The following is a 27,932-nucleotide window of genomic DNA, read 5'->3' on the forward strand; positions in this document are numbered from 1 at the left end:
TTCCAGGATAGTTTGGGGTTGGAGGGACCTCAAAGCTCATCCAGTTCCACCCTGTGCTGTGGGCAGGGACAACTTCCACTAGCCCAGGCTGGCTTTGGACACTGCAGGGATGGGGCAGCCACAGCTTTCCTGGGCACCCTGTGCCAGGTCCTCAGCACCTTCACAGAGAAGGATTTTTTCCCTGTATCCACTCCAAACCTTCCCTCCTTCAGCTTATGGCCATTAAATATTCCATCCTCCTTCAGAATTGACAGGGTCTCAAGGATCTCTGGTTATTTCTAAAAAACCACCCTGGTGACATGGGAAAGAATAAAAATCACAGCAAACTGGTTCCTGTCCATCATCTGTACGGGATGGGAGGGACACCAGGATGCTCAACCATCAGGGTGGGCTGCAGCCTCCAAACCCATCCTTGTGCCCCTGAGCCAGGACCTGGGGCAGGGCAATACGAGCTCTGGGAACAAGACTGATTTATTCTGCAGGCTCTGGAAGCAGCAAAGATGATGGCAAAGAAGGTTTTTCCAGGATGAGCCTGTGCAGAGGGAAGAGCCCCCAGCGGTGCAGCCGGGTCACCCTGGCCATGGCACATCCAGGCAGGGATGGAGCCTGTGCCTGCCTTGGGGCGTGCTCATCATCCTGCTGTCGGCTCCACAGCCCAGCTCTCCTCCCAAACCAGCCTCTGCCTCTCCTAATCTGATTGTTCTGCTCTTTAAAATTAACAGCAGCTCTCGTCAGGCACTGATATGGAGACAAAGATGACTTTCTTCCTGCTGATTATTCGGCAGGAGTGAGCAGTCTCCCCTCGATCGGCTCAGCCAGCTTTAATAACCAGCCCAGCTCCATCAGATTGGGATGAATTAATCACTGTCTTGCACCAAAACTCTCAATTTTCTGTGACTGCTCTGCAAATTCCCATTCCCCTTATCCCCACAAAATTCCACTGGATGACCATTATCTACCATTTCCCCTTATTTAAGCAAGGCTGACCCTGGTACCCTTTCTTACTGGGGCAATTCATGACGGCTGGACCGCCCTCACTCCATCCTGCACTTGTCCCCCCAGCTGGGCCACCAGTACCCCGGGGCTGGGTGCCCATCACCCCACGGCTGGGCCACCCTCACCCCACTCTTCCCTCACCCCACTCTGCCCTCACCCCGCTTTCCCCCCTCTTCCCTCCCCCCGGGCCGGGACCCCCGACGGGGCGGGCGCTGCCGCCGCCGGGAGCTCCGCGCGGTCCCTGCGCCCTCTCCGCTCCTTCCCCTCCCTCCCTGCCGGGAGAATGTCCCTGGATCCGGCCCCGAGGGCGAGGGAGGGGCTGCCCGCAGCCCCCCGGTGCTCCCCGCCGGCCGGGGGGCGGGATGCGGCTCCACCTGCGGAGCGGGGCGGTGGGATGCGCGCGTCCCCCCGGGCACCTGGAACACCGAGCGCCGTGGGTGGGAACGTCCTGTTCCTCCGGGACTCAAAAGCTCAGGCAGCGGGGGGGAAAAAAAAAAAAAAAAAAGACAAAGCAAGACAACAAAAACCCCGCACCACAAAAACGCGGCTGAGCTCGGCTGTGCCGGAGTCTCCCGGTGAACACCCTGCGAAGGGAACGCTCCTCCTCATCCTCACGGGAACACCGGCGGGCAGCGCCCCGGACCCCTGGGCAGGTAAGAGCGCTCCGGAGCGGGACAGGGGTCCCGCAGACCCCCCCAAACCCCAGCCAGAGCCGCGGGGCTCAGCAGTGATGGGGAAGGGAGCAGGACGATGCACAGAAGGGTTGGTTTGACTCTCGCGGGTACACGAAGCAGAATTAAAGAATTTAATTGAGCTTCAGATTTTTCATTCTGTAAGTTAATGAGCATTTCGGCTCCTCAGCTGCAAGTTTCCTGATGGATTTTGTGCTCCTGCCCCAGGCAGGGCACGGGGACCTGGAGCTGTGGTATCACAGCGTGCGCCCTGTGAGTGCAGCTGGGATGTAGAAAACCTCAATATCCCTCGGTTAATTACAAGGGTTTCTTAATTAATGCTGATTTGACTCCCCACTGGGGGGAAGAGACTGTCCAGATCCCAGTAAGGGGGATCAAACAATAATTTTGAGAGTGTGGGGCTTGAAAGAAGGGTCCTGGAGGGGAACTCCTAATTTCCATACACTTTCTGCTGGAATACATTTTACCTCATTCCCCTGTGCAACTCTGACTGGGTTTGTGGAGGTGCCCAGGGAGCCAGGCACTCCCTCCTTCCCTCCCATCACAGCTGCCACAGGGAAAGACAGGAGAAACCAAAGCTTCGTGGGTGATGAAGATATAACCAAGGGGATAAAAAACCTAGTGGGATGGGTTGGGGTGGCAGGGAGAGACACAGGAGTGCAGGGGATGGAAAGTATGCTCCTTTCCCTGCCCAGCCAGGAGGCATGGGGCTGGTGGGTCAGGGCAGAATTAACTGGGAAAAGTAAAAGGCAAGAAATGCAGGAGTGTCTTTTTTTTCTGCCTTAAGTCAGCGCAGCTCCCAGGTGCAAACTCCCCATGAGGTTTCTCGAGCTGATTTCTGGGTCCTGCTGCCCCAGGCTGGCAGCTCCCCACAGATCTGTGCTGGCTGCTTCACTGTGTCACAGCCAGCTTCCCGACTCTGCTCCACACCGGAGCTCCTCTGTGTCTGTCACAGGGCATCTTCACTCTTAAGCAAGTCATGTAAACCAGCCACTGCCTCAGCACAGGGCTGTGCAAAAGGTCCAGACTCAGGACAGGTCCTTCTGCCCAGAACTTCAACCAGAATGTATTTATGTCCCTCCAGAGCTCACAGGCTCATCTGTGTTTGATTTTGAGTTGTGGAGGAGCTGCATCGGCCACAGGGGTTCCCATGGCTCAGCTGGGGAATGACTCCTGGCACAACGACTCGGCCCTGATCTTCACCGGCCTGGACCTGCTCCTGGAGCTGAAGCCGCTCTTCATCCCGCTCTACGCCACGCTGGTGGTGGTGGCGTGCATCGGGAACCTCTTCCTCGTCCTCCTCATCGCCCTCACCAAGAAGCTGCACTGCACCACCAACTTCCTGATCGGGAACCTGGCGGTGGCCGACTTCATCATGTGCCTGGCCTGCGTCCCCCTCACCGTGTCCTACGCCTTCGAGGAGCGGGGCTGGCTCTTCGGCATGTTCATGTGCCACTTCGTCACCCTGCTGCAGGCTGCCACCGTCTTCGTGTCGGTGCTGTCCCTCACGGCCATCGCCATCGACCGCTACGTGGTGGTGGCGTACCCCATCCGCAGGCGGATCAGCCGCCGGGCCTGCGTGGGCCTCGTGGCCTGCATCTGGCTGCTCTCCATCGCGGCCTCCGTGCCCACCTCGCTGCACACCCACTACCTGGACCTCAACGCCATCGGCCACGACATGATCATCTGCGAGGAGTTCTGGAAGCACGAGGAGAGGGAGCGGCTGCTCTACTCGTGCCTGATGCTGCTGCTCTCCTACATGCTCCCGCTGCTGGCCGTGTCCATCTCCTTCTGTGCCATCACCTACCACCTGCGCAGGAGGAACGTGCCGGGCGCCGCCTATCACTGCCAGGACAAGTGGGCCAGGACCAAGCACAAGACCTTCCGGGTGCTCACCATCTCCGTGGTCTGCTTCGCCGTCTGCTGGCTGCCGCTGCAGGTGGTCAACTTCATCCGGGACATCGACGAGGAGTTCACCATCCTGGACAAGAGGTACGTCAACGTCATCCAGGTCTCGTGCCACCTGATCGCCATGAGCTCTGCCTGCTACAACCCCTTCATCTACGCCTCCCTCCACGACAAGTTCTGGTTCCACCTCAGCAGCTACTTCTACCGCAAGAAGCAGAGCTCCAGGAGCATGTCCTGCAAGGCTTCCCGCTTCAACACCTGCTCCACCCTGGCAGACGCTCCCACCGGGGCCTCGGACAAGATAGCTTTGCAGTCCAGGTTACCTTAGCTGAGGGATGGGGTTTGCACAGCCCTACATCCCAAACCATGGCTAGGCCACATCCCTATATCCCGAATCATGGCTGGGTGTAGTAGGTGTCCATGCTGCATTTGGAGCACAAAGACTTCACCCCGTGCTTTGTGCAGGAGGTGGGTCGGTGTCTGAGCAAGGCAAGCACCCATTGTGTAAAAAACTCTTTGGAGAGCGCACGTCTTCATTTTGTAGGATACAGATTGTTCCTAAGCAACAGGCAGCACTTTGTGCCACGGGAAGAGGTCGACTTGCACAGGGAGCCATGAAATTGCTGTGCATTTATCCTTTAAAATTGTAGCTTACTGGTGAAGGGACAATGTAGGACAATGTGCATTCAGCAGGTGCAGGTGGGGGCACGTGGCTGCTTTGGAATGGGTTTGACTTTCATAACCTGCTTGGCCTGCTGGAGGAGCCACCCCCACAACCAGACAGGGCCATCCCAGTTTCTCCAGCCAAAGGTGCAGATGCAGCTGGGCACATCCATGAAGTCATCACTGCTCTTCATGGCCAAGCAGGACTGGAAAGATCTCATGTGATGAGTCTGCTGGGAACGATGTCTTAAATTCTGCTGCCAGGGAAGTTCAGCTTGGTGTATGTCCACGTTCAGGGTCCTGCAGTGGAGGTGGGAATCCCAGTGCCAGGCTGTTCTGCCCCAGAAGCTGCCAGATGAAGGGTGGGTTTGCTTGTCAGTGCTCCTCGGTGTCTGAAGTGCCTCTGTGGCCCCTCAGGCTGCTCTGTGCAAGCAGCCCATGCAGAAGGCAGCATCTCCTTACACCCCATCCCCATCTAGGTTTTAACCTCTCGATTTCCCAGGAGAAACCCTTGGGAACAGCCCACAGGCACCACAGCTCAGGGCTGTGCCAGCTCCAGCTGCTCTGTGGGGCCAAGCCATGACCTCCCACCACTCCTCGTGCCCCAGGACAGGATTTCAAAGCCCCAGGCAACAGGTGCTGAGCCCTGCACAGAACCTGCCCAAGGCACTGGCCAGCATCCCTGCTTCTGCCAGCAGCTGGGGAGCACCCGGTGCAGACACAGCTGCCTGGAGCCCAACAGGATCCCTCACCCCCTCCCCTGATGCCTGCCCAAAACTCACTCACCTTCTGGCTCAGGCCCTCATGGTGGCCCTAGAAGGACTCGTCATCTTCTGTGGGGTGACCAGCAGAGACAGGGACCCATCCAAGGCAGTGCCAGTGACCTCTGTCGTGTTCCCACAGAGCAGCTCCCTCCTCAGCTTCCTGCAGCTCCCCTGGGCCTGGGCTGCTCATCCCAGAGGAGCCAAGCAAGGCAGAAGGTCCCTGTTTGTCCTTCCTGTAATAAAGGCTTCAAGAGCTTGGGCTGTGTGTGTGTGTTTATGTGAATCCCACAAAACCCTTGACTGCAGCTCAGCCACATCCCAGGACGATGCCAGCCTGGATTGATTGGCTCTGTCCCAGTCCTGGGCAGTGGCAGATCCTCGGGGGTCAGGCTGGCATTAGTGCTGGACCAGGTTGCTCCAAGCCCCAAACAACCTGGTCTTGGACACTTCCAGGCACGGAGCAGCCACAGCTTCTCTGGACAACCTGTGCCAGGGCCTCACCATCCTCACAGCCAAGAATTTCTTCCCAGTATCCCATTTAACTCTGCCCTCTGTCTGACTGAAGTAATTTCCCCTTGTACTGTCACTGCTGGTGTTGATTCCTTCTTTCTTAATTTTGTCCCATCACAATCTCAATTACTCCATCTTAGGTTTCCCTAAATTACTTTTCTTAGCCTTTTTTCCCTCCAACTCTACCACCCTCTCATTCCCATCCCTGCATTTACCTGCAGGATCATTTAAAATCCCTATACCCATCCTGGAGAACTGATCCTCAAAGAGGATGAGGTTTCCTCTTCCATGTTTCCAGACTAGACTAGAATTTGCAGTAATTGAGCACTGGGAGAGAAAATCTCCACCCTCAGATCCCCCTGTTTAGATGTTTTGCTGATTCCCCAAATTACCTGCAGGAAAAGGGAAAACTATTTTGGGAGAGTGAGCTAAAAGCTGAGTGACTTCTGAGAATAAACACAGAAATCCTGGAGCTGCAGTCTGTGATTCACAGAAACTGGATATATAGAGGAGAACACGGTTGGTTTTCTTAATGAAAGTAAATTAATCAGATAAATGAGGGAGGAAAACATGTTTGAAGGCTGATTCTGCAGAGCTTTCCTCAGGAAACTGCTCGAAGCTTTTCTCCCAGGAACCAAGAGGTATAAAGGGGATATTTTTGTTAAATCATCCTCAATTATTAAGAGCTTTGCACAATATTCTCCCTGAGGCTGTTTCTTCCTCCAGACTCTCTTGTTGGCTGAAAGAGGGTTGATAACAGTTGGACTCGATGATCCTAAAGATCTTTTCCAACCTAAACAATTCCATTCTGTGACCCTCTTCTCTACCAGGATTTGGTGCCTGTAGCCCTCCCATCTGCCAGGACACAGCCCAGGAAGGGAAAATATTGGTTAGCCTGTTCAGGTGTTTACAGCTTTAAGGGGCAGATAATATAATTGGGGCAGATAATATAATTTATTCCAGTGATGTTCTCTCAAAAGCACTCAAGAGATGATTATTTGAAAGAGTTTACCTACAAGCAAGGTATTATTCCCATTATTTGGTCCCCATCCAGGTTTCTCCCATGGCTGCAGATGATGAGGCCCTTTGTCCTGCACTGCAGAATGAATTGAGATGAGGATCAGCTCTAAATGCACTCAAAGGATCAACACTGTTTTCATCTGTACTCCTAGAAATTTCCTCCTCTGTCTCCAAATCAGGCACAGCAAACAAAATTAGCCTGGTAATTTTCCATTGACTTTTAGTCCCCTTCTTGCTGTGTTTGTTCTGTCTGGATGTCACCAGTGATGACAAAAATCCAGAACAGAGAAGCTCTTCCACTGAGCCAGGATCATTGGGCAAATTTTATTTGTAGATCTGGAAAAAGCTTAGAAATTGCTGATTCATTTTATATTATCATCATCATCATCATCATCATCATCTTCATTATTTCCTGGCTTATTGTGAATAACATTCTGACTCAAGTCACTGCTTCTGATTTCCTTGACAGGGCTTGCAAAATATCTTTTGCATTTCTCTGAGCAGATTCCATGGGCTGTACAAAGCATGGCCAACTCTCTTCCCAGATCTTGGCTCTGGTTAAAGAGGCAGGTTTGTGACACGTACATGATTAAATCAGGCTTAATTTCACTTCTTTTGGCTAAAAGCACAGTTGATGCAGCTCAGGCTCACAGTAATGACCTGGAATGGGTCCTGGTTTGGGATGGAAGGGATTTTAAATCCCACCCAGGTCCACCCCCTGCCATGGGAGGGACACCTTCCAGCAGCCCAGGTTGCTCCAAACCCCATCCAACCCGGCCTTGGACACCTGGGGCTGGATCCCACTGGATCAGGCAGACTGAGCACCTTCCCGTGGACATCACCTCTCTGTGAACTGCTGGATCTTCCAGCGTTGTTGAATTATTGAAAGCACCACAGGTGATTTATGGATGTACCCACTTCCAGCTCATCCCGTATTCCCCCGGTGCCTCCTCCTCCTCCTCCTCCTCCTCTGTCGCTGCGAGCGCTCACACTTTAATTTCTGTGAGCGCAGCGAGCTCTCGCTGCAGCAAATTAACCAAGATTTCCTAAACCCCAGTTTACTCCTCATTCATCTATTTTATCCGTCATCCCGCTCCCGCTGCAGATGCCAAGAATCTTCTTAGTCACACACCAGGGTCACCGTGCCCCAGCTCGGGCACAAATCTGGCATTTACCAGACTTCGTTCACCACTGCTCCCCAAGGTGATGGCGAGGGATGGGGCGCTTTGGGCCAGTCCCCAAAAACCTGCAGACACATCCCTGGCTTGGTGGCACTGCCCGGGACTCTCCAGCATGCCGAAGATGGAGCAGGGCTGGGAGGCACCCCAAACCCCTCCCGCTCACAGCATCATTTCCACTGCAGGTCAATACCCGATTTGGAGAGCCATGAGGGAGACATAAACATTTGCTGCAGCAGGGATGGATGGATGGATGGAGTCATCCCACAGCCCTGGCAGCAGGGGATGCTGCAGCCGGGGCTGTCTCCAGCCCCTTCCCGGCTGTGATGAGCGGGATGAGGCGTGCGGGGACGGGCGCTAATTCCACAGACGAGCTGAGCGCTGATTGCCACGCAGGGAAGCGCTGCCGAGCGCCTCTGGGTTGCCATAGGAACCATCAGCCCCCCTGGGAAAAGCCAAATCACTGGATCGGCGGCTTCTCTGGCGGGGACAGCGGGGGGCTCTGCATGGTGACACCCTCCCGCTCAGGAATGGAACCAGGGCAGCCTCAGGGGGTGAAAGGCGGCGCTGGGGATGCCTGAGGCTCCAGGGATACCTTGGAACCCCTTCCCGTGCCTAAAGGGGCTCCCAGGGAGCTGCAGGGGGATTTTGGACGTGGGGTGACACGGGGGAATGGCTTCCCACTGCCAGAGGGCAGCGTGGGAGATTGGGAAGAAATTCTTCCCTGCGAGGGTGGGGAGGCCCTGGCACGGATCACCCAGGGAAGCTGCTCCATCCCTGGAAGTGTCCAAGGCCAGGCTGGACGGGGCTTGGAGCAAGCTGGGATGGTGGGAGGTGTCCTTGCTCAAGGAAGGAGCTGGGATGGGATGGGATGGGATGGGATGGGATGGGATGGGATGGGATGGGATGGGATGGGATGGGATGGTAGGTCCTGGCAGAGGAACAAAGGGTTCCTGCAGATTTTGCCACGGCTCTGAAGGGAAAGTCTGCATTGCTGAGAACGGGCAGGATGTTGATAAAGCTCCAAAGTTCTGAACTAGGATCCTCGCAGCTCTTTATCCCAAAAAATGTGGCCAAAAAAAAGATATTGCAATAATCCCACTGGGTTGCAACAAGAACCTGGTGAAGCAAATGGATGAATTTTCAAGATTCACCCTCAAACTCACCCCAAAGCACAGCCTGGTCCTTCTCAGCTCATCAGGAACCATCACCTCCTGGGCCACCCTGAGCCCGAAGCAACACCTGGGAATATCCAGACAGGTTTACTGGTGCTCATCCCTCCTGCATTAACAAGAAATCTTAATTTCTCCCCTTGCCATGGGGTGTTTCCAGGCTGACAGCCCCCCCCTTCCACGGAAGACAACACAGTTCCCGGGTATCCATAATTATTTACATGTGGGCTGTGTTTATTGGCAATTAAATGGTTTGGTGGCTCCGAGACATCAGTCTCCTCTAAACATGCTGTCTGCCAGATTGCTTCCTGCCAGCAGTCCCTGTGGGACGGGGAATTCTGCCGAGCCCTCCGGGGCCGCGTGTGGATGGATGGGAGGGAGCAGCCGGCAGAGCCCCCCGGGAAGACAACGCTCCAGCGGGGCAGGTTTGGAACTGGGAGCACGGGCAGGGCTGGGGCTGTGCCAAACACTGCTCCAACAGGCACAGCCGAGCCCTGGCAGATCAGAAGAGTGGCAGGGATGGATGCGGTGTGCAGGAGCATCCCAGGGTAGCAGGGAAGGGAGGGATGTGACAGGCCGGGATGGGCCGTGGGACAGTCCCCACCAAGGCAGCTGCCCCCGCCCGCCCCGAAGGACATTTACCACTTACAGTCTTCAAAGATGTGCTGCAGGGCTCACCCTTGCTATTGCGAGGCTTGTTTAGAGCGGTTTTTACACGGAATTGTCTGAAGGCAGCGAGCGGAGGGTGATTCCTGCTGCTCGCACACTTGGGCTCCCTGCTGCATCCTCTGCCAGCGCCAGGAATCTGCTGCCGTCCTGCGGCCCTGGCTCCAGAGGACTCTTTGTGAGCACCCAGCAGGACAGACCCTCATCCCCGCCCTGCTGCCACGGCTCTGCCACAAACCAGATGGCTCCAGGCCACCCCGAGTGTCCCCAGCTCCCCATGCCCAGCTGCTGCTTCCTTCAAAGCCCCCAAAAGCCTCCTGACCCCCACGATCCCACAGAACACCTCGATTCTGGATGGGGCTTGGAGCAACCTGTCCCCGCCTGTGGCAGGAGGTGGGACTAGATGATTTTTAAAGTCTGTTCCCACCAAAATCATTCTGGGGTTCTCCCCAAAGGTCAGGCTCGCTGGGCTCTCATCAGCTTAACATCCACTTGGACTTGCCAGTGATCAGGAGGTGGGATTGAGGTGTGGGAAGAAAAAGTAGCATGGGGACCCAGATATTTATATGCATTTACTGTGTTTTCACATTTTAAATCTCAAGCCTGTGCTGCTTCCCTCTGCTTGGTCTTTCCCAGGTTAGAAATGAGCCTGAACCTTCTGAAGTCTGCTCTGCTGGTGGCAGGAGATCTGAGCCTTCAGCCAGTCATGCTCTTTATCCTTTACTCCCAACTCTAGCACCTTAAATTCCTTCAAACAGTGGCACCTTCAGCAGGGGTTTCCTCAGGCACCTGTGTGTTGCTGCTGGTTCCCACATCCCTGTTTTCCTCCTCACCTGATGCTCCCCCCCAGCAATAAACAGGATTTTGCTGCTTGCTTTGAGCTTCTCCCCAAGCCCCCGTGCTTTCAGCAGAGCAGGAGGATGTGCTTAGGTCCCAAAGTGCCCTTTTGTTCCCCATTCCAAGCTCCCACCAGCAAATACCACTCACCAGAGCCACTGAAAGGTGCAGTTTCCTCACTGATTCTGGGGCTCACCAAAGAGCTCTGCAGCTCATGGATAAACCCTGATGGAGATTTATTTTAGTCCCTCTCATGGCTCAGCAAGGATTCTGTGGCTCCCATTAGCACTTTGGAGAGGTATAAAGCAAATTCCTCAAGCTTCTTGGCTCAAAATCACCTTAAGATTTGCTGAAAGCAACAGAAAGTGCAGGTTACGTTTGTGGGTCTGCAAAGAAAAGGCTTTTGGAGAGTTTAAAATCCAAAGGTGTTTTTTCCACAGAAGAAAAGCAAGCCACCTTGTCTGTCTGTAGAGACAAGTGGAAACACACCTGGAAGATTCCTGGACACAAAGAAGAGGTTGGATATAAGTGAGACAGGAAACTCCTGCCTGTGACCTGAGATGGGATTCCAGCTTCAGTTCCTTTGGGATCCCGGACGTGGGGCAGCTCTGCTGAATTTGGTGGCACCAGCACTGTGGAAAGAGCAGGTGAAGTTCTCCAAGCCCTTCCCATCCGATCACGGCACTTCTGATTTCTCCTCTTTTAACCCAAAGCACAGAGTGCCAAGGACAAGGAACACCACGTGGAGGCACATGGCCCTGGCAGAAGGTTCCTGACCCACAAGGTGCTCCCTCCTCCCTCCCGCTGGCGCCGGGCCTGGACATATTTTGCTCACGATGCAACTTCCATTATTTCCATGGCAACCATCCTTTGTCGGGGCCGGAGACTGGAGATTTTTTAACAACTCCCCGTTTGCCAATTCAAGCCCCAGAAGGAAGTGGGAAAGTTCTCATTCACATGCAAAATAGCTGCGATAAAAGCCGAGGGGTGCAGGGCGGGGGCAGCTCTTGGGCACGGAGCTTTTCATCCCAGCCTTCCTCATTTCCTCGGTTTACAGTGGCAAAGAGCCTCACCCAGGGATGAGCCTGACGCCCTCTCACACCCACCCGTGGAAGGGGGCTGGAACTTGACGATCTTTAAGGTCCCTTCCAACCCAAACCATTCCGGGATTCTATGAATACCAAACTAACAACAGACCCATTGGAGACCCTTTCTTTTGGCTCTTTCACATTCCTGCCTGCGAGGGAAGGAACATCCCAAGGATGCTCGTGCTCCACAGCCCGTGGTGACCCTGGTCCATCAGGAGGGAGGCCGGGAGCCAAGAGGAGCAGAAGCCAGGCTGGTGTGATGCCGTCTGCAGGCGTCAGAGCAGCCGGCCCTGGCACCGCTCGCTCCCGCTGCCATTCCCAAAGCTTTATTCCTGCTAGATCCAGGGTCATGGCTAGCAGCCAGCTGGGTGACTGGCAGCCTTAATGCGTTTATTTCAGCCCCAGTGCCTGGCCAGGAAGTCGGTTATTCCTGCAAAATCCACACAAGACCCACAGGAAAGAGGAGAAACCTGACATAGACCCTGAACTGAGCATGGGGACCAGAGGGAACGTGTTCCAAACCCCATCCCAGAGTCATGCTGACAAGAGCCAACAGCTTGGGATTTGGAAAGGGTGGAACGAGGTTTTGCAGGTGTAATATTGGAACTAGTAAAGAAGATGCCATGTAAAGTGAGATTTTTGGTACAGCAGAGGTTCCTAACCTGTCTCGCTCCCTGGTCTGCAGGGGAACACCAAACCAGCTCCAAATTCCAAAAACTGAGCAGGAGAAGAAGTGACTAATGACAAAATAACACTGTGGTACTTCAGAGGGAATCAAAAGCTTTCTGTGTCATGAGGTAGAATTAAACTGTTGGGCTGTCTCCACATCCCTGGACAGGGCTCTACAGGGAGAACACGAGAGCAGTGGGGTCAGGGATGAGATTTATCAGCACAAAATTGGAATAAGCAAGTGAGGAAAAAGCAGGGACAAGCCCCAATGCCAAAACCTCGGGTTGGTCACTCAAGGGAGTTTGGGGCACTCAGTACAGAACTGAGGATTAACAAAATAGAATTCAAAAGAGGAAAGATTCCCTTTTGATTCTGTGGGATTACTGCACGTGTAGGGATGGGAAGGTGGGAAAAGGAGCTGTCAGCCTGGAGCAGACCCAAAGCAGTTCATAACTCCATGTTTTCCTCCCTGTTCCTGCAGCCATCACCCCTTCCCCGTGCTCCAGGGCATGGCTGAATCCTGCTCAGCACCTCTCACCTCCAGCGCCTGCTGTCAGCTCTGGAATCTCCTCCTGATTTATTCCACCCTGGAGAAACACCTGACAAAGGAAAGAAATGATACAGCTGCAGAGGGAGCTGAGGTTTTTTCACTCTACTTGTACAAAGCTGCCACGGATAATTGTACCATTGGTCACAGATAAAATGGAGCCCAAATAATGGAAACCTGATAGATTTCTCATTTTTGCTGACCTGCAGACAAAGCTCCACCTGAATTAAAATCATCCTCAAGGAAAGGTACAAGGAGGTGGGAGCCTGTTTGCTTTATTTAAAGAGAAAAGTGTGATCATTAATGCTCAGAAAAGGGGAGAGAGTCTGAGAAAAGCAAAATCCTGAGCACAGTAAATTAGATTAAGGGGAAAAGAGACAGAAATTTAATATAGAGAACAGAAGCTGCAGCAGATAAACAAACAAGCAGCATAAACCTTTAAAACTACTGAGAAATAAACATTTAATTAAAAACCAAATTACCAAACGAGCGGGAAATGTTCCCAGAAGCAAAGATAGCAAAGTCTCACCAACTTATTCCTAGTTAGGGAGACCTGGAGGTCAGGTTTAATTACAGCTCAGCCCACCCCCTCCCTCAGCAGCATCTGCTTTACAAACCAAAATCCGATTCCCAGCCAATCTGGTGCCTTTGGCTGGAGGACAGACCTCCAGTTCTTCCACCACAGGGCACCAAAACCCCTGGGGACAGACAGGAATGCTGCCGATTTCAGAGCGGGCACAAAGAGAGAAAAGCCAACTTCTGACCCATTTTTGGCCTGGGACCAGTGCCCACAGATTCAGGACACGGCCAGGAGTTCAAATCCATGAATGTTCCAGTCATTGCCCTCACACCCAGCCACGACCCCCTCAGCAAAGGTAAAAATCCCTCAGGCCAAACTGTCCTTGGCCACTTACCCCAACAGCGGGCTTGGATGTGGCTCCACGCCCTTCTTAAAATCCTGAAGAAAACTTAAAAATGGGGAAAGAAAATTAAGAGAGGAATCCCAGGAAGTTGCCAGCTCCAAAATCACTTTGCCACAGCAATTAGGAGCCCATTTTGCTGCTTTTCATCCCATTTCCTTGTGTCCTGGTATGCGCTCGCCTCCAGTGTGTCCCTTCTCCATGTGTTGGCGCTGCTCTGGCAATTAAAACATTAATTAATCATGACAGGAACAACCAATTCATCCCACCTTAGTGTTGTGGCTCAGCATGAGGGGCAGAGGCCTCTCCAAGTACACAAACAATCCCAAGGAAAAGCACTAACAGGCTAATTAATATAAAAACTTTATTAGAAACGAGGACACAGCCTCCCAGGAACAACATCCTGCCTTATCTCCCAAACTTTTATGATTTCAGAGCTGTAATTAAATACAAGAGCTAGAAAAAGGATGTGCACAGCTATTAAAGGAGGAAAAAATCAATCCACAAATTGCCATTTTTTCAAACATGGCTGTAGAAAGGGTTTTTCCACAGTGGTTTCCACGCAGAGACCCACGAGGCTGAAAGCTGGCACGTGGCCCATGGGATTTGTTTTCCATCGTAAGGACCAGGATGGGCTTTGACTTTATCCTGAGTCTATATTGCTTTAATTCAGAGAAAAGAGCAGAATGGGATGGCTTGGTATTGCATCTGATACATGAAGTTGGGTAAATAGTTGTACTCCCAAAATCACCCAAAGAAGGGGTATTATCCTATCCCTAGTTATATTTCAATGGTAAATAATAATAATAATAATAAAAATAAAAACCAGAGGTGCTACTGACACAGAAAAAATGACCAGCCTCATTTAAGTATCATCTACAATGAAAGAAATAAAGGATAAATATGGCCTGGATTACCTTTTTTTTCTACTTATACCCCAAACCCACCCGGGACTGGTTTAACAACGCTAATTTTTAGTGCATCAACTACCACGTGATGATCTCAATTCAACCAACCTTTAGTACAAAGCCCAAAAGAGGAAGAAAAATACTTAAAATATATCATTTTCTCAGATTCCCTACAGGAATTCTCCACGTTGTGGCATAAAAAAAGGATTTAGAGCAAAATAGAGATACAAAAGCTACTGTGCTCGAGCCAGTGGTGTATGTACACGGGAAAGTCAGAGAGGTACAAAAAGGATCCTAAGGAGCGAAGGCAGTAGAGAGTATTTGATATAAACAGTGTTTGCAAAGTATAAAATTAGGAAATAATGCATAGAGGAGCGTGCTTCACACAGCAGCAAGGGCTGTGCAAGCAAATCCTTGCAGCCAAGGCAGAATTCCCAGCGCCTCCCGACAGGAACCGCTCACTGCCGGCAGAACTCGCTGGTGACGTTGGGCAGGGGGTAGGCGAAGAGGGAGAAGTCCAGGATGTATTTGGGGAGCAGCTCCCTGATCAGCCGGCGCTGGGTGTTGCACAGGTAGTAGTGCAGCGTCTCGGCCGTCACGGGCTTGTACCAGGCCTGGCGCTCTGGGAAGCGGACGAAGGAGGGCGACTGGATGTGCTCCAGCACGTGGTTGGCGTCGGCGTGCAGGCGCTCGTAGGAGCCGATGAAGTCGTACCTGACGGCGCAGGGCTGGCACAGGTTGTAGATGGGCATCCAGTGCTCGTTCATGCGCTCCACATCCTCGTCCAGCAGGTACCGCAGGAACTCGGAGAAGGTCACGTCGTCGCCGGCCGAGTTCCCCCCGTTCTTCCGGTACCGCCGGACGATCTCCACGCCGTACTTCTGCTGGTACTCCTTGATCTCCCCGAATTTATTCCGGTAGGCCGAGAGCAGCCTCTCCATGGGGTTCCTCACGAAGATGAACTTGTAGTAGTGCTTCAGGCGGTAGCTGATCTCCTCGGGCTTCATGTCGCCCAGGAACACCAGGTCGCTCTTGTGGTCCATCTTCCCCTGCACGTCCACGCTCTCCAGAGCCCCGTCCAGCACCTTCAGGATGCGCTTCCAGTTGGAGCAGGCCACCTTGGGCACGTAGCAGTAGAGGAAGCGGTACTTGTCGCTGACCAGGAGGTGCCGGAGCACGGTGCGGCGCTGCCCGGGCGGCAGCTCCCAGACGCTGCGGGGCATCGAGCGCTGCCCGCACAGGGCGCGGATCGTGCGGTTCCGCGTGTCCCGCAGCACCTCCAGCTCCAGCTCGGCCGGCGAGCCCCGCCCGTCCCGCCGGGCCGGCCCCGCGGGCGGGTGCAGCGGCGGCGGCCCGACCTGGGCGAGGATGCCGCGCTCGATCATGAGCAGGAGCCCGCTGGAGGCCAGGATGACGCCGAACATCAGCATGGAGGGCAGCAGCGCCGCGCCCGCCGCGCCCCGGGAGCGCGCCCGGCCGCGGCCCGGCGGGACCGCCCGGCGGGGCTCGGCGGGGCCGGGGCCGCGGGGCTGCATGGCCGGGAGCTGCTCCCGGGCCGGGCCGGCTCGGCCGGGGCTGCGGGGGGGTGCGGGCGGGGCGGGGCGGGCGCGGTGACGGCGCGGGGCGGAAGAGGCGGCGGGACCGCCCCGCTCTGAGCCCGCCCCGGCCGGGGCCCCGCGGCGGGGACGGCGGAGCCACGGGGTAATCGAGTAGCGGGAGCGCCGGGGACCTCAGGGCCCGTCCACTGCCACGGGCAGCGGCACCTTCCACCCGCCCGGGCTGCTCCAAGCCCCGTCCAGCCTGGCCTTGGACACTGCCAGGGATCCAGGGGCAGCCACAGCTTCCCTAGGCACCCTGTGCCAGGGCCTCAGCACCCTCACAGGGAAGGATTTCTTCCCAATCTCCCGCCTAACTCTGCCCTCTGGCAGTGGGAAGCCGTTCCCCCTTGTCCTGTCCCCCCATCTATTTTCCCAAGTCCCTCCCCTGCTCTCTTGGAGCCCTTTAGGCACTGGAAAAGGCTCTCAAGTCACCCTGGAGTTTTCTCCAGGCTGAACTGGAGAGACCCCCCTGCTCTTCCAGCCTGTTTCCAGAGCAAAGCTGCTCCAGCCCTCTAATCACGGAATCACAGAATCATCCAGGTTGGAAATACCCCCCAGACCACTGAGTCCAACCTGTGACTGATTCTCACCCAGCCCAGAGCGCTGAGTGCCATGTCCAGTCCTTCCTTGAACACCTGCAGGTCTGGGGACTCCTCCTGGGCAGTCCCTTCCAGCACCTGGCATCCCTTTACACGAAAAAAATTCCTCCTGATGTCCAACCTGACCCTGCCCTGGTCCAACTTGAGGTCATTTCCCCTACTGTTCCTTGCTCCCCGTGAGCAGAGCCTGACCCCCACTTGGCTGCACCTTTCTGTCAGGGAGCTGTAGAGAGCAAGAACGCCGCCCTCAGCCCCCTTTTCTCCAGGCCGAGCCCTCCAGCTCCCTCTTCTGCTCCTCATAACATTATTTCCACTGATCATTCCTCTGGAGTGAGTCCAGAGCCACCCATCCACCAGCACCTCAGAGTTCGGGATGCCTGAGCAACACCTCACTCTGCTGTCATCCCAAAGCACACTGAAGTGCCATTTCAAACAGCCCGCCAGGCTTGCTCCGAGGATCCGGGCACAGTTCACATCCCAGAGATAATGGGTGGTTTTTGCCATACAGGCCAAACTATCCATCATTAGGCATTGTGCCCCACTTTATGTGATTCTAGAATTCTGTGATTCCTGCACAGGTTTAGAACCTGGAGGAGGGGAAGCCACTCCTGCTGAGCCGAGGAGGCTGTGCCACCACCGAGAGCCAGAGGGAGGGATTTCCCACCTCTTGGCAGGCATTTCCAGCAAAGCACCTCTGTGAATGACCCCAGCCCTCACCTGCTGCTTCAGCCATCCCCGGGGTGCCCGCGGCACTAACCCAGCCATCAGGATGCCATTTCCTCACACAGTCCTTTCCCAAGTCACTCCACACTGCCATTGTTCTCCGCATTTTCCTTCAATGAGTTTTCCTAGCCTACCACGGGGCCTGGGCTCTTAACCAGCCTTGCAGGGACTCTCTGTCAGGAGCTTTCTTAACATCAAGAGAAAACCAGCTTCCACTTACTTCCCTTTGATCAGGAGCCAAGAGCATTTTGTCAGCCAAGGCAGACAAAGCACTTGGAGCGCAGCGTGAGAGCCTGCAGCTAGATTATTGCACATTTCCCAGTTTTATTTGGATGTAAATACAGCATTAGCTCTAGGAAGAGACCGATATCCGATCCTGCCACCAGCAAAGTTGTACACACGAGGTGTTATCAGATTCCTGCTCTCATTTCAGAGGGCAGGTCCTGATCTGATCTCGACACCAGCCCAAACTGAAGCCGTGCCAACATATATAATCCGTGTCACTGAGACAAAAATCAATCCCTCCTCCTGGGGAAAAAGCCTGATTGCAGCAAACTCCAAAGCAGCCAAGGGGAATTTTTATTTCTTTGAAGGCATGCTAGCCTGGCACTGCTCATTCCTTTTTGTTCCTATTCCCCACTAATATCTCTAGGTCAGGAGCAGTTATACAGGATAACCCACTGGTTCTGGAAATGCAGAGAAACAGGAAACTGCCCACGAGGTCAGAGGGGCTATTTTCCAAAGGGAACTTGGATTTAAGGACTGGTCTGAAGAGCAAAGGCATGGGGTGAGATGCAGAGTCTCTATAGGAACAGCACAGCCAAGCAAATACAGGGTTCAGGGGCTGGTTTGCAGGGCTAAACCCTGTGTCACCAAGGAAAATTAATTGTGGTTACACTCAGTGTGCCTAATTAACACCCAGAGTGAGCAGTAATTTGATTTCCAAAGCAGTTAAAAGCCGCCTCACGTTCAGAATGTGCAAAACTATGGGAATATATTTCCCAGACAGATCCATTCCTTCAGAAAAAGCACATTTAGCAAATAAAATGTCACAGAGGAAACCCAACTTCAGGCTGCTGTGGTTTGCCTACAAGTTTATACAACACACCGCAACGATGGAAGGGTTTGGTTCTCTCTTCTGTGGGAGAAGGGAAACCCACACAGCCCTTCCCAGGCAAATGCTCTGCCAGGCCTCTGTGTGATCTACTACCAGGGGCTGGAGCAGCAGCCTCATCCCTAAAATTCCCATTTACAGGTATAAAAAGATTTTTGTGCTTCCCAGCCCTCTTCAAAATGCCTCCAAACCCCAATATTCACCTTAAGAGCACCACAGCCTCCACGCTGGGTAACTGGAGCAGTAAATCTCTGGGCCTTTTCCTCACTTTTTACTCACATGAGCAGAAAAACAACATTAAAATACATTATTATGATAATATTACATTACAGTATCAACCACCTTACAATGAACCAGTCTCCCAGCAGCATTTATGCACACACAGGTTTAAGGAAGGCTGTAGAACTCACCTTGGCTGTCAGAAATCAGGAATATGTATCAGTGTGACAAGGAAAAGGCGAGTTCCCAGAGGGGCTGGAAAGAAAGATTGAGGGATGCCCCTGTCCTTCCAGCTTGGAGTGAGGCTGGACACTGATGTCATCACAAATGCCCTGCCAAGGCTCTGCTGGCCTTTGGGGTGAGATCAGATATTTATTTTGGTCTGAAGAACTGCAAAAAGGACAAACGGGTGAGGCCTCTGGAAAAGCTGAGCAAGAGAAAGAAGGTTTCTTGAAAAAACATCAGTTTGGGCTGATGCCAGCTTCCCAGACAACAAACAGGACGGTGATTCCTATCAGAGGAGACCCCCTGGATTGGTTTGAACAGCTCTGGATCAAAAAGTAAAACAAGCAAAGGAGGAGAGATCGGATGCTGTGGCTGTGTGTCCAGAGATTATCCTGTAATTTGGTATAATAAAGCCTCTTATCCAAGGGGATAAGCACAGAAGCCGCTCCACAATCAGCTCGCTACCGAGGCGGAGTTTCTTATCTCTGGGGGAAAAGCCTTTTTAAACAAAGTCAAACACTCTGGATGAATACACTGAGTAATTCCAAGGAGATGGACAAACACAAAAATCACTGTTTTCAAGGAAAACTTTGTGCTGACGCATCTGGCTCTAAATTCATTGATATGCACTTGGCTGGACTCGCAAAGACCTTGCTCTGAGCTCAGTGCCTTAACTCCGAGCTCAGATCCGCACTCAGCTCCTCCCGCTGAGCTCCGTTCTGCTTTCCCTGCTGTGGAATCGCTCCTGAAGGGAGCCTCCCGGGCAGGCTCCGCTCCTTAGCGCCAGGAGAAGCGGCAGAGCCCGTGCCAGCTCTTCCCCGCTGGATGTGGGCTGAGCAGGCAGGGAGCGAGCCGGAGCGCATCCCGGTGCCGGCAGCGGAGGCTGCGGGCAGGCAGACCCCGCATGGATCCGCATGGATCCGCATCCCCCCGGGCAGCGAGGGGGGTCACACACCCCAGCCGGGCCGGAGGTCGCAGCGAGGGCAGGAATACCGCAGGCGCCAGCGCAACGGGGACAGCGGCTCCGGCGGAGCTCGCCCAGTTCTCCTACTCCCAGATCTCCCCCCCAAAAATCAGGTTGACACACAGCCAGGCTGAGCGTATCCAGTGTGAAGCCAGTAACAACCAGAGCTCCCAGTGCACCCTTCATGCTCCCGCTGAGCCATCCCCGATCCCTGCGATCGCTCTGAGCCCAGAGCTGCTGGATGGATGCACACACACACATCCCCGCAGCCAGCCGGGGTTTTGCCACCAGCACAAACACACATTAAATCACACACAGCTCCCAGACCTGTGTCGCAGGAGAGTCTCCAAGTCTCTTAACTCGTTCCAGCTCTATCTGCTGCTCTTTACACGGAGTTTCCCGAGGCTCCCAGGCGGCTCCTGCGGGGCTGTAATGAAGTCCTGACTCTGTGTGTGTGAAGTTCCTGCTGGAATTTGTAGGCAATTAATGTTTCTGTGGTTTCGCAGGCAGCAGGACGAGGACTGAATCTGCTCCAAAACCTGCAGCATCTCGTCCCTGACATCAGCAATCGTTGTCCCCAGGGCAATGGGACCGATAAGGACCCATTTGACTGAACCCTGTTGAGGTTTGTAACATCCTTCCGTGTGCTAGCAGTGATAATGGCCTGCGAAGGACGTGCTTTGCCCCAGGGAAAGCGTCTGACTGGGATATTGGAGAGTGACGGTGGATGGGTGCTGGGAAGTTGTGGGGATAAGCTGAACAAGAGTGGGGATCTGGCTGGAAACACGGATAAATTTATCCTGGAGGGGACAGTCAGACATCGGAGGAATGGTGCCATCTGTGTGTGTGGAGTCCAGGCTGGCCGACTTGCAGAATCCCAGAATTTGGAAAAAACCTTCAAGATCATCAGGTGCAATCTTCAGTTGTGGTACTGGGAAAAACTTCTCAACATTCTGGTCTTTTTCTTATTCTTCTTGATAGGATTTTCCATTTGTAACCTGGATTTTATAGGAACGGGAGGTTTTGTGCCTTCAGGCCATCATAGGCAGCATGTTATTTAAATTGCTGTGTAATCCCTAAAAGCATTTTCCCGAGTATTCCAGGGGCACTTCCCAAGGAAAGTCTGAGGGTTTATCCTCAAGCCCACTGTAAATTCCAGTCGGAAATCCTGGGTCAATGAATCACAGCAGCATCATTCCTATTTTATTATTACTGACACACACTTATGTACACACTCCATTTGTTTTTCTGTGTTAAATTCCCTGTGTGTGCACAGCAGGATCCTACTGGTGCTTTAATGAATAAACATGTAGAATTAACCTGAAATTTTCTCTAAATGCAGCGTATTTGGAAAGTTATTTCCAGAGATTTCAAGCCTGAAATGTATCAGCATCCAAGGTGGTTTGGAAAATGAAAGGAAGAAAAATGAGAGAGGAAACACAGGATGTAGGGGAAGGCAAAGAGCAAAAGCAAGTGAATCCCATCACTCATGAAAAATTCATTATTAGAAAAATGAGTTATTATAAGACATGAGCCATTGTTAATTAGATCAAAGAACATAAGTGACTCCAGCAAGAATTCTGGCCTGACATCTGTCCCAACAGGATTAATTTAAAATAAACATCAGGAAGAATGAAATAAATCAGTCCATTTGTGCCTCCTCTTGCTCTGGACCATAGAAGACTGAGGCTTTCTGTTAAAGAGTGATGAAAATGGTTTTTCCCCCTCTCCATCAATTTAAAAAAGAAGTTGCATTATTTCCAGATTTTAGAAGAAAACTAATTGGGAAAGTTAAATGACAAAATTTGCTCAAATATTAGAGCAAGGGTCTGTCCCTGGAAATGGGGGACTGCTGCCTGCCTGGATCCTGGTTTCCAGACCCACATGTACCTGTGGGGCCGCTTTTGGGACATCATATTCCTAAGACAGGGAGGTCCCATGAGGAAATCAATTCCCATGGGGAGTCTCAGCCTTCATCTCACAGGGAGGCGAGAACAAAATTCAACCGTGCTCGTTAAAATGCCATGTAATTCCCTTTTTATAGACTAACTAATTATCTGATGTGCTATGAATCCAATCCCAATCATGGATCTTTGGCTGTGATAGGGAGAAACATTCCCCAGCCTGGGACAGGGAGAAACATCTGATGCTAAATCACCCTCACTCTGAGCAGTCCAGAGTCTGCTCCTTGAGAAATCCATCTCTGTGACCCAGGGCAGCAGAGGACGCTGTTTCCTGCTAGGGGGGTCATTTGTGTAGAAGGAAAAAGAGAGGGAAAAAGGGATTAAGTGGAGGTGAGGGAACATTCTGTGATCTGAGAGCACAAAGCACTGCACAGGCTGACTGGGATGTGGTGGCAAAGGGCACCTGCTCTGCTCCTTAAATCCGGGTTCAGGGACCACCCAAAAGATGGAGGAGAAATCAGAGCAGCTTTGTGCAGCACAATCTCTACATATTAAAAAGAAATGAAACCGAGATGTTCCAGAGACAAAGGAAACCCAGGGAATTTGCTCTGTGCCCTGGGCCAGGTGCTGAGGAGCAGGAGAGTTTACCTGTTGCAGAGGGAGAAGGGAGTTTTCTCACCAGCTCTTCCCAGAGAACTTGATTCTTCCAAAACCATGACATTCCCAGTGTGGGAAGCAGAAATGCTCTGGGAACAGCCACAAACTGCTTCCTTGTGGGCAATCTGGCTGCCTTCCTGTCCTTTTCTCATTTATAGAGTGCTAAATGCTGCCAGGTGCCATCGTCCCTATCCCAGCTCTTGTATGGACTTTTACAGTCACTGCATCCCTGCTCAGGCAGCAGCACGGGAATAGCAGCGAGCACGGCTGCAGAAAAAACTGGATTATTGATGAAGTTATATGATTATTAATTACATTATTTATGAGTGCAGAGAAAACAGAGCAACAAAGCAAACTCCCAACAACCCGCCTTGCTGTGGGGGCTCCCAACCCCGCTTTGCACCATATCCTTTCAAAAATCCCTCTCCATCAGAAGAGCTTGTTTGTTGTTTTCTAATACAGCTATTCCGGTGCTCCTTCCGAGAGCAGAAGAATATTCCTGGAGAGGCAGGTTTTTTCCAGCCCTGTTAAATTGATTTGCTTTTAAGAATCACTGGGCGGTCGAACCGCTCTGGCTCCGGCTTGTTTGTGCAGAACACTCTGGAGAGGTTTATAGAGATATTAAAATTAAATATGAAGTCACGGAATAAATGGGGCCTCCATTCAGTGTGCCTTGTAAATCCAGTTTAAATGGCTCCCTTTATTAAATATCCTTTCCTCTTAAAAATGGATTAACTGCTCTCGCCGGAGGCTCTGACGGAGAAGCTGTTGGATCCCTATGGCAACGCCGCGCTCCGAGAGACCCCTCAGCTTCATCCCAGTCCAGGTATCCCCTTTATACCACCTCCAATTATTAATCAGCGTCTCCCACTATTAATTACAACCCCAAGGCCGGCACTGAGCACTGTGCTGCAACCTCCCACTGCCTCGGTGAGTCCCATCCCATATGGAAGGCATGGATAGAGGTTGGATGTCTTTCCCAGCACACCTGGCAGTGCTCACCTGATTCCTCCTCTGTTCCCCTGATTTTTGGGCTTGTTGTTTTCCTTTTCTTCCTGCTTTTGGCCTCAGTCTCTCACACTGCCCAGTGTTGCTCCCAGTGGCCCTGCAGAGTTCTCAACATGTGTTCCAGCCTGGCATTTGGAATTTAAGGAAAATTCATATATAAAGGGGTGATTTAGCTGGATTTTGGGTTTTTTCAGGAGGCTGAGGCAGTACAGTCCTGGCCAGTCCCCATGTGACCCCTCTGCACAGCTCCCTTCCCAAGGGCCAGACAGGAATTACCTTTCTGCCAAGGGCTTTATCACAGGAAAGAGTCTCCAGGAATGTCCAAGCTTGATGTTTCCAGAAAAATGGCTCGCTGCACTGCTGCTCCAGGACCCTGAGGTTTTGGGCACAGGGATGCAGCCATGGCAGGAGCAGCAGCTGGAGAAGAACATGAGAAGCTCAACCTCATTTTTATTCAGCTTTGAGTGACACAGGCAGTGCAGGAGCCATTCCAAGAGTGGCTCTGCGAGGCTGCGGCTGCTTTCCCATGGATGGAGCCTGTGCCAACGGAGCTGGGAGCTCCCTGTGCTGCCACTGCAGCATTTGGAGCAGCAAGAGCCAACGCTGGCATGCAGGGATTAGTGAGCAGCTATCCATTATCTCCCCTCAAGCCCCCAGCTCAGTGAGCCAAGTGTTTATCCCATATGGCTGGGGTGAGAAGGGCACAGTAAAACAGGGAATTGCCCACGCTCAGGTCCCTGGAGGTTAAGGGGATGTGTATCCCTTTTCCCTCTGTGGCACCACACAGGGCTGGTCCTGCCACCAGTGATGGGACAAATCCCACTCCCACTCCCTGCACGGCTCCTCCATGGGCAGGGATGGAGCTGGGTGGGTGCTGGAGCACTCTGTCACGTTCATGTGACAGTCCCAACTGCTCCTGTCTCTTGCCTCGCAGGGATTTTGGCACAATTACAGCCAATTATAATTAGCAGCATTAAAGCCCCAGTTGAACACAAGCAGGAGCTCGTGGCTTTCACTCCAGGTGGGAAGACACTTCAGCCAGTCCTGGATGCTGCTCTGGATCTGCTTGGCTGGGACACGTGGAGAGTGAGGTGAGGAAGCCCCAAGAAGGCTCCCACAGCAGCATCACCAGACCAGCTGGCACTTTCCCTGGAAAAAAGAGCTGCTCCAAAGCAGAACAAAGAGCCATGCCAGCATCCTTGAATCTGCAGGACACTGCTGTGCCTCTCGAAGGATTAACTCCCAAAGGTCAGGACACACTTTTCAACAGCTCTCACCCTCTCATTGTGCTCATCCTGGTGCCCAAATCTTATCCAAAGGCCTGGAAGTGCCCACAGCCTCAGCAGCTCCTTCCCAGCACCCCTGGTGCCTCCTTCTCCCTGCAATTGCCACGAGGCTCTGTCACCTTCAGACACCACACGTGGAAATGAGGGAAATGGGACACAGCAGGTTGGCTCTGCCAGGTACCTGAACCACTGATGTTCATCAGAAGCTGCCAGGGCATGCCCAGCTGGCCAAAGCCAGGCAAGATTCCAATGGCCACACACCTCACCTTTCCACCCAGTGAGCCCACGCCTTCCTGATGCATGGGAAACTCCAAGGACAACCTGTGGCCAAAAGGACTCTGCCACAGTGGCAGCAGAACATTCCTGGCAGCATCAGTCATGATACAAGAGCAGTTTGCTGAATGTCAGATCCAGGAGAGCTGGATACGGCTCCGTGTGCCTCCCTCGGGTAGCAGATTTCAACAGTAAATCCAATTTTGTTTGACATTAATCCCAACTTTTCAGCCCGCCACAGATTATCCTTCTGGTGACGGCTCACTACGCAGGAAGAGTGGGGATGGAAAAGCTCTTTCTTGGTTGTCTTTCCAGAGGACCTCTCTGAGGGAGCATCGACACCGGATAAGCACCAGAGCCGGCCGTGGGTCCAGGTTTCTGTTCCATTTCTGGCACCCACATCACTGATGGTTCCCAGTGACCAGGTCACATTAAATCCAACTAGGAAATCTCAAATTGATTCTTCAGCAGAAATCCCAGGCCATGGGGTTGGGAATATCATGCTCAGTGGCCCCACAGCAGCTCACAAATGTACATCTCCCTGGATAAGCTCCTTCCTCCCTTGGGAGGAAAATTCCCAGATGAATTCACTTCATCACTGTGGTTTCCTTTTTCAGGAATTCTCTTGGTTTGATCTGCTTCTCCAGGTCTGTGCTTCCAGCAGCTCCCTGTGAGAAGCTAGGCTGGGAGCAGGAAGCAAAAGTCAGGATCCTCTAGCAAAATCCCTAATGCTAGGAAGAAATTTAATCAGGAATTTAAGAGCAGGTGTGATGCCACCAGGGCTGAAAAGGAACAGGGACTGAACAGCCCCAGCTCCTGATGGGACCATCTCAGAATTTCCTGCTCAAGGTGACCTGGGTGTGAAAGATGCCGCAAATTTTCAGAAAGATGCAGCCAAGGTCCAATGGATTATCCAAGGGCTATGGATGCAGTCCTGCCATGTCCAGCTAATGTGCACAAGCCACATGTGCCCCTCACTCCCTTCTCTGTAATTAGGAGCTAATTCCATGTCAGACATTACTCTTTCCTTCTGCCCATTTTGTTCCCAGAGCTCATCCCCTCTCTTCCCAGGTGTGCAAGGCCACAGCCCCAGAAAGCAGCAGAACATTTCAACATGGAATGGAAATTGTGAAAGACAAGGAGGAGCCTGCGGGACAGAGGAGCCATGGCTCAGGACTGTGTGGGAGTGGCTGTGTCACCACCCAGGGCCACGGGAGCTGTTCCCCCTGAGGATGAGTGTGCAGGAGCCCCTGCAAATCCCTGCATGTGCCTTGCCTTTGGCCTTGCACCCCCAAGCCCTGTCACTGGCTGGGAGCACCCCTGAACAGCTCTCACCTGCATGTGGCTGCAGACACTCCCACCAGGTACTCCTGATCCCATCATCCTGCTCCTCATTGCTCCTCAAGCAGGTTATTTGACTCCTGTCTGCTCTTCTCCCACTTGGAATCCTTCTGGCCATTTGGGATATCTGTGTAGATGGCTCAGCCATTGGACCTGTCCTCACTTGGTGCCACGGGGCTGTGACACTCAGCTGGCAGAAGCTGGAGGAGACAGCGTTCCAAGCGAGACACTTTTCCAAAGCAACATTCCCAAATGCTTCCTTCAGGGTTCCTAAAGCCCAGCTGAAACAAGACTGCCACCACCACCTGCCCTGCTTGGACAGCAGAGACTCAAATACTCCACTGACAGGGGCTGTCAAGAGCAGACTGCAGAAAAGTCAGTCAGTCCCTGCCTATCCTGTTGCCACTTGCTCTATTCCCATGGAAAACCCAACAGATTGCTTATCCAACAACCCTGAGCACCCACATCTGCTCCCAAGCACTCCTAACTCCTTCAACCACCAGGTCCAGGCAGGAAGTTCATGCAGGAATGGGAAGAACAGTCCAGCACTGGTTTGTTTTCTAAATCAATACGATTTTTCAAATTTATTTTTTAAGAATTACTTCTAATATATCTTTCTCACAGAAGGAGGGAATAGGGAATGTTCTCATTCCATCTGTAAACAATGAAATACAGATCTGGGAGACCAGGGAAGAGACACAAAAAAGTGCATTTTACAAAATTATCAACTAAAATATATTTTACATGTATTACGCTTCAATTTAAATTCTACCGACTGCATTTTTCAATTTCAAAAAATATTTCCATATCTAATAGATTAAAAAAGCAGGAAATCTTTTCATTAGGGATAAGACATTTCAGTTCATTTACATGCTGTCTGCACAACAGCATCAGCAACCACGTGAACCTCAATGTTCATGGCCTGAAGCAGATTCAACATGAGAAGAGTCAGGTTTGTCCTCTCCAGAGCTGGACCGGAGCCCGTTATGGACCCAGGGCAAGGAGAACTTCCCTGCTACCTGGAGAGGAGCCAGGACAAGGTGGGAGCAGGGGGAGATGGGGCAGAAGGAGGAGTTTTGGTGAGTTACTGTGGGTCCAAGGCTGGGTCTCACACCTGGGCCCAGCTGCAGCAGTGCTCAGGCTCACCTGGCTGGTGGGTCTTGCAGCATTCCGTGTCCAAAGCACTGCCAGGGAGAAATGGCCACAGCAGCTCTCCTGCTTCAGGTTCAGGGACAAAGGAGTCCCCATGAAGCCAAACACGTGGATTTGGGGCATCCCATCACCTTTCACTCATTGTGGGGTGCAGCTGCTGCACTCCCCCCATGGCTGGGCAGTTGCCATTCCCTCTGTGTCACAGGCAGGAACAGCTCCACTTCTCCAGCATCCTCCCTCCCTGCTACAGGGGAAAACCACTTCATATCCTCCCCCCAAAAGCATCAGAGACCATGATCTCCAATGCCTCCTTGCACCCCTTCATCCAAGT

The 27,932-nt window shown here is 52.6% G+C and overlaps 2 protein-coding genes and 1 long non-coding RNA gene across 5 annotated transcripts; 1 reads left to right on the top strand and 2 right to left on the bottom strand.

Annotated features, from left to right (window-relative positions):
- The first annotated feature begins 1,417 nt into the window (after positions 1-1,417).
- LOC135303599 (prolactin-releasing peptide receptor-like) lies at positions 1,418-3,946 on the top strand. Its single transcript, XM_064425600.1, has 2 exons — positions 1,418-1,649; positions 2,773-3,946. Exon 2 carries the CDS (start codon positions 2,839-2,841, stop codon positions 3,922-3,924), a length of 1,086 nt encoding a protein of 361 aa, XP_064281670.1. The 5' UTR covers positions 1,418-1,649; positions 2,773-2,838; the 3' UTR covers positions 3,925-3,946.
- LOC135303606 (uncharacterized) lies at positions 3,455-23,810 on the bottom strand. 3 transcript variants are annotated; one of them, XR_010365064.1, is made up of 9 exons: positions 23,544-23,810; positions 13,625-13,842; positions 12,702-12,762; positions 10,896-11,038; positions 10,557-10,755; positions 9,553-9,731; positions 8,898-9,012; positions 5,046-6,629; positions 3,455-4,607 (listed from the first exon to the last, which is right to left on the bottom strand). It is a non-coding gene; the product is annotated as an uncharacterized LOC135303606 (long non-coding RNA). The 3 variants fall into 3 exon arrangements; XR_010365066.1 differs by lacking the exon at positions 23,544-23,810 and adding an exon at positions 18,983-23,531; XR_010365065.1 differs by lacking the exon at positions 23,544-23,810 and adding an exon at positions 18,983-23,531 and having other exon boundaries at positions 13,625-13,847.
- On the bottom strand, positions 13,978-16,088 carry CHST14 (carbohydrate sulfotransferase 14). Its single transcript, XM_064425601.1, has one exon. It carries the CDS (start codon positions 16,071-16,073, stop codon positions 14,997-14,999), a length of 1,077 nt encoding a protein of 358 aa, XP_064281671.1. The 5' UTR covers positions 16,074-16,088; the 3' UTR covers positions 13,978-14,996.
- Positions 23,811-27,932: the final 4,122 nt, after the last annotated feature.

This window comes from Passer domesticus, chromosome 6 (genome assembly GCF_036417665.1).
Source record: "Passer domesticus isolate bPasDom1 chromosome 6, bPasDom1.hap1, whole genome shotgun sequence".
Classification (NCBI taxonomy): Eukaryota; Metazoa; Chordata; class Aves; order Passeriformes; family Passeridae; genus Passer; species Passer domesticus.